This window comes from Dasypus novemcinctus, chromosome 13, assembly GCF_030445035.2.
Source record: "Dasypus novemcinctus isolate mDasNov1 chromosome 13, mDasNov1.1.hap2, whole genome shotgun sequence".
NCBI classification, from domain to species: domain Eukaryota; kingdom Metazoa; phylum Chordata; class Mammalia; order Cingulata; family Dasypodidae; genus Dasypus; species Dasypus novemcinctus.
Window position 1 is genome coordinate 93,663,024 of NC_080685.1, and position 16,920 is coordinate 93,679,943.

Sequence of the window (16,920 nt, forward strand, 5' to 3'; positions counted from 1 at the left end):
ACATTCATGGTATCGCCTTCTGACTAGAAATGATTATATTGTAACTGTAAAAAGCATTGCAGGGGTTTGAGGCTCAGAGTCTTGAGCCAACTTTCTTCTCTGGTCTCCAGACCCTGCAGTGCCTGACAGCCCAGAAGGGTGGACGTGTCTCCCGAGGGCTGGGGCATACCCGTGGCTACTCACATTGACGGATTCTTTGCCATTAAACTTGACTCGGATCCTGGGCTCCTGAATGACATCCAGGTTGAAGCCCGTGACGGTCAGGGGGGTGTGGCCGCTGGGAACAAACAGAGGCTGGGTTAGGGAAGAACCCTCTCGCTGCCCCCTGGCTGGGATCCCTCTCACGAGCCGCACCTGGGCTGGAGGGGTTGTGCCCGGGGCACGCCTCTCCTCTGCCTTACCTGGCAATGCTCCACTCTGGCTCAATGCGCTGGACCCGGGGGTCATCTATGTACTCGAACTGCAGGTTGTTGTCCACGCGGGCTCTGTCGACACTCACGGAGACAGGGACGGGTCCCAGTCCAATGGACGATGGCGGTGAGACACACACGATCTCATTCATGGACCGCCTGACGGGCGACAGCAGGAGGTTTGTGAAGGAAGGCGTGGGGGGCCGGGGGGGCCTTCTGGCTTGAAAGTGTTTTCCTGGTCTGAGGTTTTTGAAGCGTTCTCCCACCCTTTTCTACTCTGGAACACATCCCCTATCAGTGGCTGGACGGGGGAGGGGGAGAAACCTGGAGAAGGGGGAAGAGAACGTAGGGCTCCGAGGGTGGGGGCTGCTGTTCTTGGGAATTTTCTAGAATTTGAACATTCAACTAGTGCTTCGAAAGTGGTCAGGCAGCCAGCAAATATTTACTGGACACCGACTATGGGTAGAAAAGTGATAAAGTCCCTGTCCTTTGGGAGTTTATGGTCCAAGGAAGAGGTTATTGGGTAAATAATCACGGGAGAACTGGGTCCTCATCCATAGATTCTTTTAAAATTTTCTTAGGAGTCTTGACTTCCCCAGGGCTTAGCAGTGTCTGACAAAATAGTAGACTCTCAATAGTGACTTTTTAATGCACGAGAGTTGCCCTGAGGATGAGTCCACGTGCCAACTAAGCACTGGGGCCGTGCAGAGTCCCTTCTTCTCAAGTCACGGAGGGGGAGCCCAATGACCGCTTGATCCTAGGTGACGGAGCTCCAGCAAGCCTTCCTCATCTGGAGGGCTCACGGCCCTCACTTCTAGATCCTTTGGGAAGTCTCCTGCCCCTCTGATACATGGGACAAAGACTGACCAGTGGCATAGATTTCTGGCAGTGACGGGAATGGGCCCAGGACATGGCCGCGGGGCAGGCACACAGCTGACCGCGCCCAGGGGCACGGGCACGCACGCCTCGACGCGCGCTCTTCTAGGGGGCCTTCGAGGCCATCTCACCCGTAGAACTCGCAGGTCTGGTTGCCCAGGTACACGGCCACGCTGCTCCCGGCCCCGAGGTAATGGCCCACGACGGTCACCATGGTGCCTCCTGACTCCGGCCCCCGGATGGGGCTGAGGGACAGCACTGAAGGGTTCTTTGGAAGGAATCAGAGAAATGGTCACCGCCTACTTTCACCCAAAGGGAGGGATCGTGGTTCACCTTAAGGACAGAAGGAGAAACTGTCTTCACGCTCGGTGTGGAGGTGTTTCCCTGCCTGTCCCATCCCCCCGTGCTCACCCTGGAACTGAGACTCTTTCTAGGAAGAGGCCACCGGCATGTCCAGTGAAGGCAGAAGGCCATGGATTGGAATTAATTAACTCCCCGGAGAGTATCACGCGCAAAGCAGTGATGGGAAGGCAGATGTGACACAGACTAATCTATCAATTAGTTTACAAATTGAGAACAATTTGAAAATGCTTCTCTATCTAGAGCCAGTACTGATTTTTTTGGCATTAAATCAATAGGGCTGAATAAAGTGTCCCTGTCTGGGTTGGGCCACCAAGAGGATACAGTTCTCCGTTAATAGCTGTGTGCACGTCCTTCTGTCCCCGCCTTAGCACAGGAAGGGCACAGCGTGGTGCCTGGCGCAGAGAGCTGCCAATAACGCTGAACGTGGCTCCCCCTGACCTCCATCAGGCAGATGGAGCGACGCTGGCTGAGACTTTCTGGTAAGCTGAGTTTTAAAAGAAAGCCTGAAGCTTCAAGGAAATGTGGTCCGACCTAAAACATGTCAGGTGGCAGACCTAAATCAGAACGGAAGTGCTTCTGCCTACAGGGCAGTGTAGTGTAGTGGAAAGCATATTTAACAGAGCAACTGCTCAGGCAGGACTTCCAGTCTGCATTAGCCACGCACTAGCTGTGTGCCCTGAGGCAAGTTCCTGGAGCACCCTGAGCTGCTGTTTTCTCCTTTGTCCATGGAGGGGGGTGTGTGAGATGATCTCGAAAGCCCCTCCCAGCTCTCCATCCTATAGTTCTCTCCCAATCCAGTCTTCCTGAGCTTGCTTCTCACACATGGCCATGTCTGCACCGGGTAGGAGATGCAGGAGGTGGGCTGCAGAGAGGCATGGCTCTGCCATTGGAGAGAAAAGGAGTACAAGAAAGAGGTACAGGTGCTGAGATAAGAAGGTGAAAGCTGGAAAACCTACAAAGAGCATGAAAATGCTGTAGGGAAAAGAGAATTTTGTGGTCTAATGATTTTTCAAAACTCTTAGCAAGGCTGGTTTGACCCCATCCGCTGGTGTTAATGCTCTGTAATGAAGAACTCCATGTGACAATGTCAGTAAGTGTCAGAAAAGGGACTCCAGGGCCCCAGAAGTGAGTTATCGACCCAGTATGAAGACAGCCCCAGCGGACTTCAAGGCCCCAGAAATGTCTTATTGATTCAGTCTGAACATAGCGCCAGCCTTGAAGGAAGCCTTTGTGATTCTACAATCCTTTGCCTGAGCGTGCGGGGCTATTTTCAGCTGTGAGTGTGTGTGGACGTGGGTGAAACTGCCCCATGCACAGAACCACTCGAGCATGCAGCGCTCCCCGAGGTACACAGACACGCGTGCCTGAAGGCTCTCGGTAACTCCCCTAAACTCCCAGTTACAAGATCCTCGGCAGAAAACAGAACATGAGGATAAATACAGACCCGTTTCATTAGGTCCCTCAGGCGAGTGTCCTCTTTAGGCTGCAATTAGACTAAGATCTCACATGGGAGGGACAAAGGGCCAGCCTCTCCCTGCTCCACGTCTGGGATCCTCTTTCCAAGTAAGGCCCGATGTTGCCTTATCTAGGACTTTGACCGCTAGGCCCTGGGACTCCAAAGCCTCTGCAGCCCTGTCAGTCACATGCCCCGGCCCACTCCAGAAAGACAGAGTAAGGAAGCCCAGGCCGGGAGGCCGGAAGTTCCCCTTGCGGGTCTCCTGCTCCGTCGGTGGCCCTTGACCTGGGAGTGGAGGGGGCACCTTCCTGGGAGAGGTCTGCATAGATGTGTGCCCTTGGAGTCTGACCCTAGAGCAGGGGTTCTTAACAAGGGGTCCGTGAGCTTGAACTGAAATTCAAGAAAACATTCTCGTGGGCTGGGTTGGTGCGGGTGTGGTATATTTACTAAATGATACACAGTGTAGTGTGGACTTGGTAAGGGGTCCGTGGCTTTCACCTGACCGGTGAAGGGGTCCGTGGAACAAAAAAGGTAAATAACCCCTGCCCGAGCCCCAACACTCACCACGAAGGTGTACTGCTGGTGGGACTTGGTCATAAACTCTGGCTTGCATTCGCCAATGCACAGGCGCACGGGCCCGGAGGTGGTTCCCACGAGGGCATGGCCCATCTCACAGACGATCCTGAGGAGAGAGCAAACCTTCCAGTGAGAAGCTAGGCAAGAACAAGCCTGGCTTGCTCACCTGTCACCAGTGAGTGACTCATCACAGTCTTGAAACAGTACTGGGCCAAGACTCAGCTTGGTCACCCATCTAGCTGTGTGACCTTGGGTAAAGTGCTTTCCCTCTCTGGGCTTCAGTGTCTCCTCTGTTCGGTGAGAAGGTTGGATTAGACCACCTCTAAAACCTTGTGTGCTTCTGATATGCTCAGATGCCTAATTCTAGGAACAGGCTTGCACCCCCTACCTCCTAGCTCAGTGCCTAGCACTGGGCTGGTATCAATAAATACCCGTGGAATAAAAAGAATATCCAACAAAATATAGGGGTAACAATTTAGTTGGCATTTTTTCCTCTGTGACCAGCAAACAGAGCAACTCTCTATAAAAGAGGTGGTGGGTGCCAATGTGCCAAGCTGATTGATTCAACTGCTGTTTGTTTCCTGCTGTGAGCTTTTTTCCCCAAAGGAAGAGATAACCTGGTAAAATAGTGAGAGCCCCAAATGGGAGCTCCCAGCAAAATGGGAGGAGTGGTCCTGGGCAGTAGGCGAAGGGGTGGGATGAGGTTGAGCTCGTCAGGGCCTGAGCTGACGCCGGACTCCCCCTTAAGCAGGGCTTAGTGCAGTGCAGCGGCACGGCTCTGGGTTTGGAAATCACGCCGCACAGCCACAGGAGAGCTGCGAGGAAGAGAGGCGTGCGGCAGATCAATACCCCCAGCGGCGACTTCGCTGGAGCCCGAGAGCCCTTACAACAGGCACGTTCAGAGGCTGTCGCCTTAGTCACAGCAGCATTCTCGAAAGGGTGGGCAGTTGGCGGACGGGGGAGGGACTGAAGAAACCGGGATCTTGCCCCAAATTGTAATACGGGTGGGTGGAAGAGCCCCACTAGGCTCAGCCCAAAGGAGCCTGAGAGCAGAGGGAAAGGATTTTCTTCAGCTCCCAAGGCTCTTAGCAGGGGGGTGGGTAGAGAAAGAGACCCCCTCGATGCTAATCCCTGGCATTATCTTGGCACGGTGGGAAAGATCTATGTTTAACCAAGCGATGCTTATCTCCACAACTTCTCCAGGAAGGAAGGTAACTAAACAGAGATTTCATTTCCACGTAATAAAACAAATACGCTGCGTGCTCACACACCGCATGCCACTGATCTCCATCTTCTTCGTAAGAGTTAACCCCAAGTAAGTAATCTCCCTCCGAGTGAATATTTACTTACCATGCAATAACTGTCTTATTGCGTTTAGCATATTAGATTCAACAAGAAAGTACTGAGTGCACATGCAAGCGTATCCTCCCTTCCCTTTCTATGAGTAAATATAAATTAATTATGAATCCAGAGTAAACAGGATAGTGATGATCAATTAGCATTTCACACATAACTGTCTCCTTGAACCTCTTTAGCGGAGCATTTGAGCAGCTTAATTGAAGGTACCCTGGGTGGTTACTTTCAGGCTGCTGCCTGCGTGGCGTCCCAGCTCCCTCATCCTGTTTCCTGTTCCCGAGTAGGATCTCTGAGCCCTGAAGACCTGGCCCTGCTCTGCCCTCTCCAGGAGCTCCAGAGGAGAATCAACTATCTAGGGTGGGTAAGGGGGAAGCGGAGGGGAAGAGTGGGGAGCAGATAAATCTCTTTCCCTCGCTTCCTAAGCAGGGCTTTCCAGCCTCTCATTCCTCCCCCTTGGACACTCAGCGCTGAAAAGGTGGCCTTGGGGTCATGGAAAAAGGAAATATGCAAACACGGGTGGCATTGAAATGCTCTTCCTAGCATCCCAGGGCCTGTTTAGGGAAAGGGGAAGCCCTGGAAGGGCCCTCTATAGCTGTCCCTTAGGGAATCACCAATGGGCTGGTGCCCCTTGGAGCACTGTCTTTTCTTGCTTGGGGTTCATGTCCCAAAAGATAAGCTTTATATAGCGAGCACCTGGAAGAAGAGTGAGGGATGGGAGATGGCTGCTGCCTGAGTATGTGAGGCCGGGCACCTGCCCTGGGCTCTGGAAATCCCCACCTGGACTGGGGCTTGTGTATGTCCAGGAGACTTGAATCTCTGGATGGTCCATGTGCCAGCTGAGCCCTGAGCCTCAGCAGAGTTGCAACACCTACTCTCCAGGTCATTGGACTAACAGGGAGGTGAGGATGGTCAACCACCACACCAGGGAACCGAGAGTCCACAACTGCAAGCAGAAGAATCCCGTCCATCAGCCACATGGGATCTAAGCCCCTCTCAATTTACAGGTGGAGTGGGCATCACCATCCCAGCGTCCTCAGGATGGAGGAACAAAATATGGATTAGAGTGGACTTACTGGTGTTCTACTATACAATTATTGTGATTCTAGCAATGGAAGAAATTGTGTCATTGATGTGGAGACAGGGGCCATGGGAATTATTGAGGGCAGGGAAAGGGAAAAAGAGGTGTGATATGGGGACATTTTTGGGACTTGCAGGGACAGATGCAGGACATTATATATCCAGCCACAACCCACTGAATGGACTGGGAGAGAGTGTAAACTACAACATAAACTATAATCCATGCTGTGTAGCACTGCTCCAAAATGTTCTCATCAAATGCAATGAATGTGCCACACTAATGAAAGAAGGTGTTGATGTGGGAGGAGTGGGGGGGTGGGGTATATAGGAAACGCTTATATTTTTTAATGTAACATTTTGTGTGATTTATGTATCTTAAAAAAAAAAAGAGATAATTTAAAAAATGAAGGAAAAAGAAATCCCCACCTGGAAGAGCAGCTTGCAGGGAACCAGGGGCTGTGCTGGAGTGAGGGCCACCACCGGACTCTTGTGCCTTGCTCCCCTAGCCCCTGGAGTGAGGGTCTGCTTCCTCGGGGGGAGGGGCTGTGGTCAGGAGGGATGTGGAAAATAGTCCAGTCTGATAGGGCCAGGAACTGGGGCCACACGAATGAGGATGCTGTTTATGTGGGAGGGCGTGGGAAGGGTGGGGAGTGGGGCATATGGGAGCTCCTATATTTTCTGTGAAACATTTATGTAATCTAAGTATCTTTTAAAATATAGACATATATATTATTAAAAAAAAAAAAGGAACTGGGCCGCAGTCCAAAGGAAGGACTTCAGGAGCACTGGAGAAGGACTTCAATGTCCTCTAACTCTTCTTTCCTTTTCTTCCTGGGACCCAGTGCCTGTGGGGCAAGGCCTTGGGTATACTTATTTGTCCTCTGAGCTTAGGAAGATAGGGAGTTAAAGAAAGATGCAAGCACAGCTGGTGGGCTTTAAAAGGTCCAATGGAGGAATAAGGGTACACTAAGACTCTGTACCCATAAAAAAGACTACGGTTTACTGAGCTATGATAGTGGCAGGTATTTCACAAGGTAGGATCTCATGTAATCCTCAGGCTCTCTTAGAAGGCAACTCTTGTCTCCATTTTAAAGGCACTTAAACTAAGGCTCAGAGATGTTAAGTGACTTATCCAAAGTCACAGAGCCAGTAAACGGCAGAGTCATGATTCAAACCTCAGGTCTGCCTAACCCCACAGTTCTTGCCTTCCTCCCCATCATTCCACTGTTTCTAGATTTAGTTGGATGCTCTGTATGGCTTGTGGGGAGGGGACTAGGTGGACGTGGCAGCAATGCCTTGCTCTGAGAAGAGATGCTGGGGTAGAGTTGAGGTGCTGGCTGGAGGTGTGGGCCCAAACTGGCTGAGTTCCGAAGGCTTGGAGAGCTAACCACTTGTCACACTGCCTTCCCGGTTGTGGTGAGCCCAGGGCGCAGCTGTGTGCACTGCCGCCGACCACCTGACAAGTCCCAGAGTTTGGTTCCTGCCCAGCTCCTCTATTCCCTGAGTTCGTGGTGGCTCTAGGTGCCCTGTGGGGACAAGAGCTGGAGATGCCTACATTTTCTCCTCATAAAATGAGTTGGACTGAACAACTGTCCATCTTTGGCATTTGGAGGCTCAACTCCTTCCGGTTGACGAGGGGCTTTTGGAGACACCTTCGTGCCCCAGATAGTCTTTCTGGTGGTGAGAGCTCAAGATTCCATGGGGCATGTAGCTTCCGGCTTCCAGCACCCCGCGGACCATGGAAGCGAGCGTCGAGGTCATCTCTTCTTCCACACTCGCTTTCCAGATGAGAAACCTGAGGATCGGGCTGCAAAGCCACTTGCCCAGAGTCACGAAGCTTGTCAGGAGCCGAGCCAAGGCGGGACCCCCCGCACCCGACACCCGGCCCCGAGCCCTGGCTCCCACGCCGCACCTCCTTGCACAGACGCAGCGTTGGCTGGGGACGGAGCGCGCATATCCAACACCCGCCAGCCACGGCTGAGTGCGCAAGTGTGGCTGATGACAGGGTGGGGGGCTCCACGCACCCGGGCTGAGTCGACTCCCACGGGGTCCCCGTCCCAGGAGGGGCTGAGCTGCGGCGGCCTGCCACTGAATCCCGGCCCTCCTTAGACCCGTGGGGTGCTGATCGCAGGGCTAAGCGGGGCCCTTTAACCACCATTAACCTAATTGCGAAGTGATAGATGGCGCGGCACAGGCATATGGCGCGTCGTTACCATGCCTGCTGGTCCTGCCCGCGCCCGGGACCCGGCCCGGGGCCCGCTTAGCCAGATTCATCTCTCCCAGACATCTGTAACGATTGCACCTGCTGCTCACCGCCCGGGGTGGGACCTTAATGAAGCTTACAGACTCTGAAACCTCAGGAGCGGTAATGAGCCTGGCACGGCAGGACGCCGGGGCTGCCTCCGGCCGAGGGCTGGGGTGCCCTCCTCCGGCCTGCTAGGGCCCAGCAAGACCACGGTGGCGGGTTTCTAGGGTAACTGCCCGCCTTGGCAGGGGCCCGTGGTGACCGCTCGCTCTCCTCATTTCATGTCTCCGCTTCTGGTTTCTCTTGGCACCGTTTCTTCCCCATGGCCCTGGGTGAGTGAGGTGCATTTGATTTCATAAATAGAACTATAATTCCTTACATTTGCACAGCGCTTTACAGTCTTCATTTTCCCCTCTTATTGAACTCCCTCCCCCGAAACCCTGTGGAGCAGGAATCGTGATTTCCATTTGGCTGATGGAGGCCAGAGAGACCAAATAGCTTGCTAAGGTCTCGACGCTGCTAAGCAGAGGAGCCAGGACTGAAAAACGTCTTTTAATACCAAATCTCAGGACATTTCAATGTTCTGGGGCCTACCGATTTGCATTTCTTAGAGGAAAGCCTTATCCCCATAGCCCTTTCCTTTGGGGTCCTGTGGCATCCCACCAAATTGGCCACTGGTCTGTGACCAGAGGCAAGGCGGGTCATGAGGCCAAAGTAGATTTTGGATCAGTGCAACTGAGAGACCAGCTAAGCCTGGCAGAGTGTGGGCTCCGTAAAGACCTGACGGCGGGGCCCTCTGCAAGCTGCTGAGCTGCTGCCCCAACAACTTTTACCCTCTCTTCTGCCTCAGAAGCCTACCTGCCTCATTTCTCTTCCCCCACTCTGTTACCTTTTTCTTATAGAGCCAGCCAGTCTTTCCTCCAAGAGACATTCCTGGCAGGGTTAAGGATCCGAGGGAATCTTCTCTCTGCTGTGGGCAGCAGGCATCACACCATCCCCCAAAGTCTGGGAAGTCAACCCTTCTGTCTCTCACCCTTCTCTGGGCCACACTGGACTTGACCTCTGAAGCCACATGGAATTTTCAGGCCACTCTTTACCTAGGAGCCTTGCCCGATCACTGTCGGGAATGGAAAGAGCCCTGGACTAGCCACCAGGAGACTCAGATTCTAATTCTGTCTTGGCCACTTACTCACTGAGTGAACTTGGGAAAGTCATTTCATTTCTCTGCATCTTTGGCTCCCTCTTGTGTGAATGGTGATAATATTTACCTTGCAGGGTCATTACCAATGAAAACAGATAATGGTGTGAAAAATGCTCTGTTAACTGAGACGTGCCGATAAAAGAGGAAGTGATGTCATTTGTCCGCACTGAAGGCTGGCTCTGCAGAGGTGGGAGGAGGGCACCTGTGCTGCAGAGGGTGGAGCCAAGCAAGGGCGGCCCTTCCCTCAAAGCCAAGGTCTTGCTCATGTTCTTAGAGCCCCTTGCAAGGCTGTACTCAGTGGAAGCAGGGTGGCTTGACCTGAGTGCACATGACGCGCCATACAGAATGTTCTGGGAGCTCCCCTCCCTTTCCCTCTTGAGGGTAAGGATCCCTCCTTCCACCCTCCCGCCCCCAGCTTTGCGACGACCTCCTGCCCACCAACTCCACAGCGGGTGCCGCTGCCAAATGAACACCCCAAATTGGAACATATGTCACTCCTGGAGCCCCGTCCGCCTGTCCGCTGCTACATGCCTATTTTCTAATTTCCAGTTGACATTTCCCTTAGTGAAATAAATGAATTTGCTCCGGCGGAGGCCCTGTTCGGATTAAGCTGCTGTCAGAGCCCCATGCGCCAAACAAATTGTTGCCCGCAGCCCACCGTGCGGGATGCATTCCAATGGGGGCTGGGGGAGGGCGTGCGGGGGCCGGGGAGGCTGGGGAAAGGCCTGTGCTTGTTGGGAAACTGGCTCAGTCACAGGGCGAGCAGGCAGAGCCTGCACAGGTGCCCGCCGCAGCGCCTCGGGTGCCGGAGGGGGCAGGAACCAGGAATCAAGGGGAGGACGTGGGGTCGGAGGGGGCCCTGGGAAAGCTTCTGGGGTGGAGGGAGGTTTAATGGAAGAGGAGGTGAAGAGGGCAGAGCCCCTTCCCCGGGGAGCCCCTGGGAAGCAAGCCACCCTGCCCAGGAAGGGGAGGACACGGCCGGGGACTCACTGCTCAGCGATGATGTACTCCCCCGGCAGGGGCGTGCAGGGCACCCCCGCCACCTGCACGTGGTGGGCGATCTCCGAGAAGTCCAGACCCAGGTTCACGCCATGGATGGTCACTCGGGTCCCTCCTTCAGGCGGCCCGGACACCGTCAAAATCTGCAGGAGGAAAATGGGTTGAGAGGGTCGGTGGCCCACAGGGGCGGCAGCCTTTTCCCTCGGGAGAGAGGCCCGAGGACTCTGATGGGCCCTGGAATCTGCATGGACCCTGTGCTCTGCTTCTTAGTTTCTCTAGGATTCTGACATTATTTTCTGTTTTACACAACTTCCTTGGGTCATTCGCTCACATGTCCATTACATCATCCATTTATTTAAAAAACAAAACAAAACTTGATCCGGACTTGGAGGCGGAGCCACTGCTAGAGATGTGTCTCTAACTCACTCGTTGCTGGTGGTGGTCAAGTCACACAGCCCCTCAGAATCTTGGTTCTCCTCCAGGAACTTCGAGTCAAGTAGTAGGAGATAAAGGAGTCACATAAATAATGCCGAGGTATGCAGTGATAGGAGAGATGCAGAGGAAACGCTGCAGGAGGATAGCGGAGTCCCAGAACACGTTCATCTGCGCGGGGCGCGGGGTGGTAGTCACAGAAGAAAAGTGCGTTTGATTCTGTTGTGCAAAACAATCTTGTGGCGCATGCTAGGACCAGGGAGAAACAACCTTAGGATTCTCCAAATCTTTGCTGGCTTTCTGTGAACAAGGATCACTTCTGAAAATTCACTCCTTCCCTCAATTTCCTAAGGCTAACTGTCTCATTTTGCTTGTACCCAACAGGAATAGGAACGGCTGAATCCGGTTCTTCCAGATGGCAAGCTTCTAGCTGGGAATAGATCAGGTTCTTAGAAAAATGCAACTCTCTGGAATCCAACAGATCCCAGTGAATAACTTCGATTTCGCAGTCTGTACTCATCTGGAGGAGTTATTTGAAATTGGAAGTGAACTCAATCCTAAGCAGCAGGAGAACCTAAGAGTTTCAGAGCAAGGAGGGGGCTCGTGCAGGGTGTCTTATTCCAAGAGCCTTATTTTATGGAGAGAAGAATGAGACCCAGAGAAGCCGGGGATGTAGCCAAGGCCTTGTACAACTTGTACGCACAGTTGTAAAAAAGAGCCCCAGTGCTCTTTTCAGTACTCCATAAAAAGGGAGAGGCGGGGGAGGGAGAGAAGGGCATTTGTTCAATGCCGGGGCCACGACGCTCACCGCGCTGGGGGCCTCTGGGCAGGGCTCAGCCTCTGTGTCCTCGGGCACTGCTGGAGGGCGTCCCCCCGAGCCCGGGACGCAGGGCTGGCGGGGTGCCCCTGGGCGGCAGGGGTAGGGTGCGGGGCAGAGGTGGCAGCGGAGCGCAGGGGGACGTGTTGTCAAAGGCTCCGGAGAGTCTTCCCACCTCCCTTTGCCCTTGCAAGGGGCACCAGGACCGCCCAGCCACAGATGGCTACCAATGCCCCGGTGACAGTCACACGGGAGGGCCAGTGGTGGGGTGGGGACCTCAGTGCCCAGCTGACGCGCCGCTTAGACTCCTGGGCTCTCAGCGGGGGGGGGGGGGGGCGGAGAGTCAGACCCTGGCCTCCTGCCCCCCCCGCCCCAGGGCTCCCTCCTTCCCCGTCAACCAAGTCACCTCGTCTGTGGCTCTGACTCCCCTTTTCTGGGAATAAAATATCCCACCTTTGGAATAAAAACAAACAAGACATGAAATGAATCAAGGGAGAGACGGTCAAGGTGGCTCCGAGGCGTTTCTGTGTGCTGGCGGTGGGGGAGGAGGGACAACTTGGAGAGGAAGGAGCCTGCACGAGGGACATCAGTCCCTCCACCTTTTCTGTCCTGAAGACTCTAAAAATATCCAACAGTAACAGATCTTGGCTGAGCCACACTCCCCTGGCACAGTTTCCTGCAGGTACCTGGGACTCCTGGGCTCTGGGAAAAGGACCTTGCAGGAGAGCATCATTAAGAAAGGATCTGCTTTCAGCTCCTGGCTGCCTTTGCACCCACTTGGAAAAAGCCCTCGCCAGCCCCCCCATGCCCTCCCTCTCGCCACCTGGATGGCACGAGCCCACCTACCAAAAGAACTGACAAGACCATCAGGATTGGTTCTCTCTCCCTCCCCCACTTTTATTTTTAAAAATACATTCTTTTGCTCGCTGCAGTTAATTACACCCTTTCAGAAAAACTGTGAAATGAAATCTTTCTGGAAAGCCTAAAAATATTTCCGTCTTGCAGGTAGCAGGTAGGGAGTGCGTTGTGGGTAGTCAGTGGCACTGGCAGGTCCCACGGGGTCTCCTCCTCCCGCTGGTAAGGCAGTGTAGTGCCCCCCTTCTGACATTCAGGGGTTGGTGCCACATGCAGGGACGGGGCGCTGGGGTGCTGTAGCACTGTTTGTTAGCACAGAGCCGCTCAAAAGCACGTGTCAGCTAATACTGTTTAAAGGAGAACGTTTACTTTTCCTTTTTTTATTTTTAAATTATAAACCAGTGTTATAACTTTGGTGTGGAGGATACAATTCCAAGAGATAGATAATGTGGGGCTGGGAGATTCCAGCCTGATTCCTTCTGACCCAGCTAACAGCTGCTAGGATCCAAACCAGGGGCATTGGCATCCTCGTGGGTCAAGAAACCAGGCTCGCCGGCTTTGAAAGTGCCTGGAGCTGGCTGGGTCCAGGTGGGTCTTCTTTCCTTGCTCTGGGCTCTGCATCCAGCACCTGGGGTAGGTGGCCAAGGAGGGCAGGGGGCAAGGCACGGAGAAACCACTATGCCCTGGGGCTTATAAGGGGAATAGCTTACAGCCTCCCTACTTAAAGCAAAACTGATGGGTTAAAGTCTGGAGTTCCAAAACATAGCGGAGGTGCTGATTATTTGATTTGCACGAGGATTCCCAAGGCCTCCATTACGGATGACTTCCAAATCTATACCGTTGGCTCAGACCCCTCTCCTGAGCTCCATATCCATATATCCAATTGCCACTGGACATCTCTGCTTCCACGTGTATGTCCCTCGGGCACCTCAAATTTCACCACGTCTCCAAATGAACTCTTAATTTTCCCTCCTCCCACCCCCAACTTTATTATCCTCCCAGATTCTCTTTCAAGGTTAATGGAGTCACCGTGCACCCAGCCAGGAATCTTGCAAGCGTCTTTGGCTATTCCCCTCCCCTCCCCCACCACACATAAACGTGTAAGGTGACCGGCCCGACCAGGTCTCGTTTCAGTGTGCCTTTCACATCGTCCCCCTGCTGGGCTCCAGGTGCAGGGTAGGTGAAGGCAGACCACCTCTCATCCACTCTCACTGCACCTGCTTCCTTGTCCCTCTGTATGACTCTAACATCCTCGCAGCCGCCAGGGTGACCTTGGGGAACAGAGATTTGATCAGGTTACTAGTCTCTTGCTCTAAAAACTTGCAGTGGCTCTGATGGCTATCACTGCAAAGCCCCTAAATCCTGGCCTGGCATTTGAGGTCCTCTGGTTCTGAGCCTTTTTATCCGGTCTTAGCTGCCGTTCTATGCGATGTCATGCCCTACCCAGTGACCCGTGGCCCCTGCATGCACAATATGCTTTAAAAATTCCTGTGCTTTTGGACATGGTGTTTGCTCTTCCCCAGCCTAAAAATCAGGGAGGGCCAGGGGGAAGGTGTGTGCTCAGGAAAGGAGCAGAGTACTCTGAGGGCACGCTCCTACCCGCTGGCCCTCGGGTGACTCCGAGCCTGTGTCCAAGGACCTTGATGTCTCAGTGGTGGCCGGCAGGTGGAGCCCAGGCGTCCCGCTTCCCTCATTTCTCCCCAGGGCCATGTCCTCGGGAGAGGCTGCAGAGGAGAGGCTCCATGGAGACCCATTGATTCTCCAAAGAGGAAGGGGACAGGCCCCCTCAGAACACCTCACACCAGGCAGCTGTAAGACCCCAAGCCCACCCCAGGCACTCCGGCCCCAAGGTCCTCTCGAAAGCAGCTTTCCTTGCAGGCCCCCAGGGCTGCGCTCCCTGCGCTGGCTCCTTCAGGAGCCAGGTCTGCCCTCTCCACCCCGGTCTATAAAGAGGCAAGCCAGCTGAGCCACTGCTCGTGGAAGTCCAGGGAAGGCCTTTGAGACCCGGAGCCTTGGAGGAAGTTGTGTGGCTGCAGTTTAGGGGAGAATTAACCTCCAGAGGAGAAGAGGGAGGAAAGGCAGGGCAGAATTATATAGATTCCCTGAAACCAAAAACAAGCTGGGATCTTGGCCAGAATCCACACATGCTGGCTTCTGCTTTCAGATGGCCCTTGTGCTGCGACTGCTCTGGGGTAGGGAAGAGAGACCATCCCAATGCTCAGACGGTATCTGCAGCAGGAAGCCAGACCCACCTGAGTCTGAATTCCAGCCTTCACTTATAAGCTTATGTGACCTTGAATCTCAGAGTCCTCATCCGAAAACAGATAACAATGCTTGCCTTGCAGGGATGCTGCGAAGATTAAGTGAGATAACATTTGGAAGTTCCCTAATACAGAGGTTTAGAGTAGGCCTTGGATAATTGGTAATTTCCTTCCCTGTGTTCCCCCTGCACCTGCACCTTCCGAGATCACAAGGGCTGCTTGAGTTGGTAGGGAGCTTAGAGAGGACAGGAATCTTCCCAAATAAATCTGGAAGGAGAACACATGAAGTGGGGAATTCATAGTTCAGATGCTGGGTGATGGGAGGTTATAAAACTACTGGACATCAGCTGATTGGAGAATGCCTGGGAGCTTTCCTGCAGCCTGAGCTTGACCAGGGAAGGGCCATGCTGCCAAGGGCAAGGCCTTGGCTTAGGGGGTTCTGGGCCCTGTGCAGGAGCATATTATGAGCCAGGCAGTACCTTTTCACCAGAATAAACTTGGGAGAGGCCACTGGCCTTGTCCAAAATGGTCTTCACTCAACCCTTCCACCCTTCTTGCTATTTTTGCCTCTCCCCTGGCAACGAGCCATTCTGGGGTAGGTGCAGCATTTTCCAGTGAACTCAGTGAATTATTTCAGGGATGTACTTCTGAATGAGACACCCACACAAACAATTTGACAGTTTAGGGGGAGTGTGTGTGAGTGTGTGAGTATATAATGGGTGTGGAGAGAAGAAGGGGAAAGAAAATCTGTGAAGTCAGCTGGGAAGAGTTTTAGATAATGACTAATTTCAGGCCCATGTTTTCCCACACATACTCTGCTATAGTCCAGAAGACAATCTAAATTCTCTTCTGTATACCTCAGGAGCAAAAGCTAGAAGGAGATTAGAGAGAGAACTCAGCAGCAGCTGCTGTTCTCTCCTCTATTCTGAAGCTTCTAAGAGGGGCTCCCGAGGCTCTCTGCTAATTCTGTACTGACTTCCCCTGGGTTCTTCTCCTCTGCCACCCCTTACACTTGGGTTCCCTGGAGCTCGGGCTCAGCCCTTTTATTCCATACATGTGCTCCATGGCCATAGGATTCAGTCTACGGGCATTTAGCAGTTCCTTCTGTTGGTCAAGCATGTCCAGTAATCTGCTCATCTGGCAAGATGCTGCTCAAAAGACATCTTGTCCATGAGGCCTTCCCTGAATGATGTTGGGCAGATTTCGTAGCACCTTCTCTGGTGCTCCCACTGCCCTTCGTGAATACCTCTAAGACGGCAAATCCTACGCTGGATTGTAACTGTTTATTATCTCAACAAGACTATAACACTCTTGGGATAGGAACTACCTCACTTTTGCTTAGCTACCTGAAACTTAACATATTGCCTGGAACAGAGCAGTTATCCATAAATATCCCCAATTCTCTATTACTGGGAAACACAGGTCTTGACTAGATTCCAGAACAAACTGTTCTTTACTGATGACTGGAAGAATGGAGGTGGCTGTGGTGCTTGGAGTGACATAGTATTTTAATATCGAAATCTTCCTGCCATCTCCCTCACTTTAATTTAAGCCAACTTCTCATTTGATTTCTCATCGAATGGAGGACAGAACAGCCGCCTCCTCAACAAACATCTTTCAAATATGAGGACAGCAATTAAGCCGCCCCTGGCCTACTCTTCTGCAATTCTGTGAGCCTCTTCTCAGAAGATCTCGCTTTCTAAGCCCTTTGATCATTTTGTCTGCTCTTCTTTGGACCCTCTGATTTGCATGCATCCTTTGAGAGGGCAGTGACCCATGCTAGGCTAGTGGCTCCAGTAAAGGCCTTTCTGATGTGCAGTAAGGCGTGTCTCTCCAGATGGCTTCCCTTCGCTGCTTGCAGGCGCAGTTAACCAGACTGGCCTCGGGACTGGTAAACCATTTTCAGCCTTCTGTTTTCTCTTTCCTATAGAAACCTGGATTTACATCTTTTTTTTCTTCTTTTTTTAAAAGGAGGTACCAGGGACTGAACCCAGGA

The 16,920-nt window shown here is 53.0% G+C and overlaps 1 protein-coding gene across 1 annotated transcript in view; it reads right to left on the reverse strand.

Annotated features, from left to right (window-relative positions):
• The window catches only part of PLXNA2 (plexin A2), a 210,089-nt gene that overhangs the window by 22,138 nt on the left and 171,031 nt on the right, over window positions 1-16,920 (reverse strand). Inside the window, exons 13-17 of the mRNA XM_058275132.2 lie at window positions 10,551-10,702; window positions 3,670-3,787; window positions 1,418-1,554; window positions 402-569; window positions 184-277 (exon numbers count right to left, since the gene is read on the reverse strand). Coding sequence (XP_058131115.1) covers window positions 184-277; window positions 402-569; window positions 1,418-1,554; window positions 3,670-3,787; window positions 10,551-10,702 — 669 coding nt within the window. The remainder of the gene's footprint in view (window positions 1-183; window positions 278-401; window positions 570-1,417; window positions 1,555-3,669; window positions 3,788-10,550; window positions 10,703-16,920) is intronic.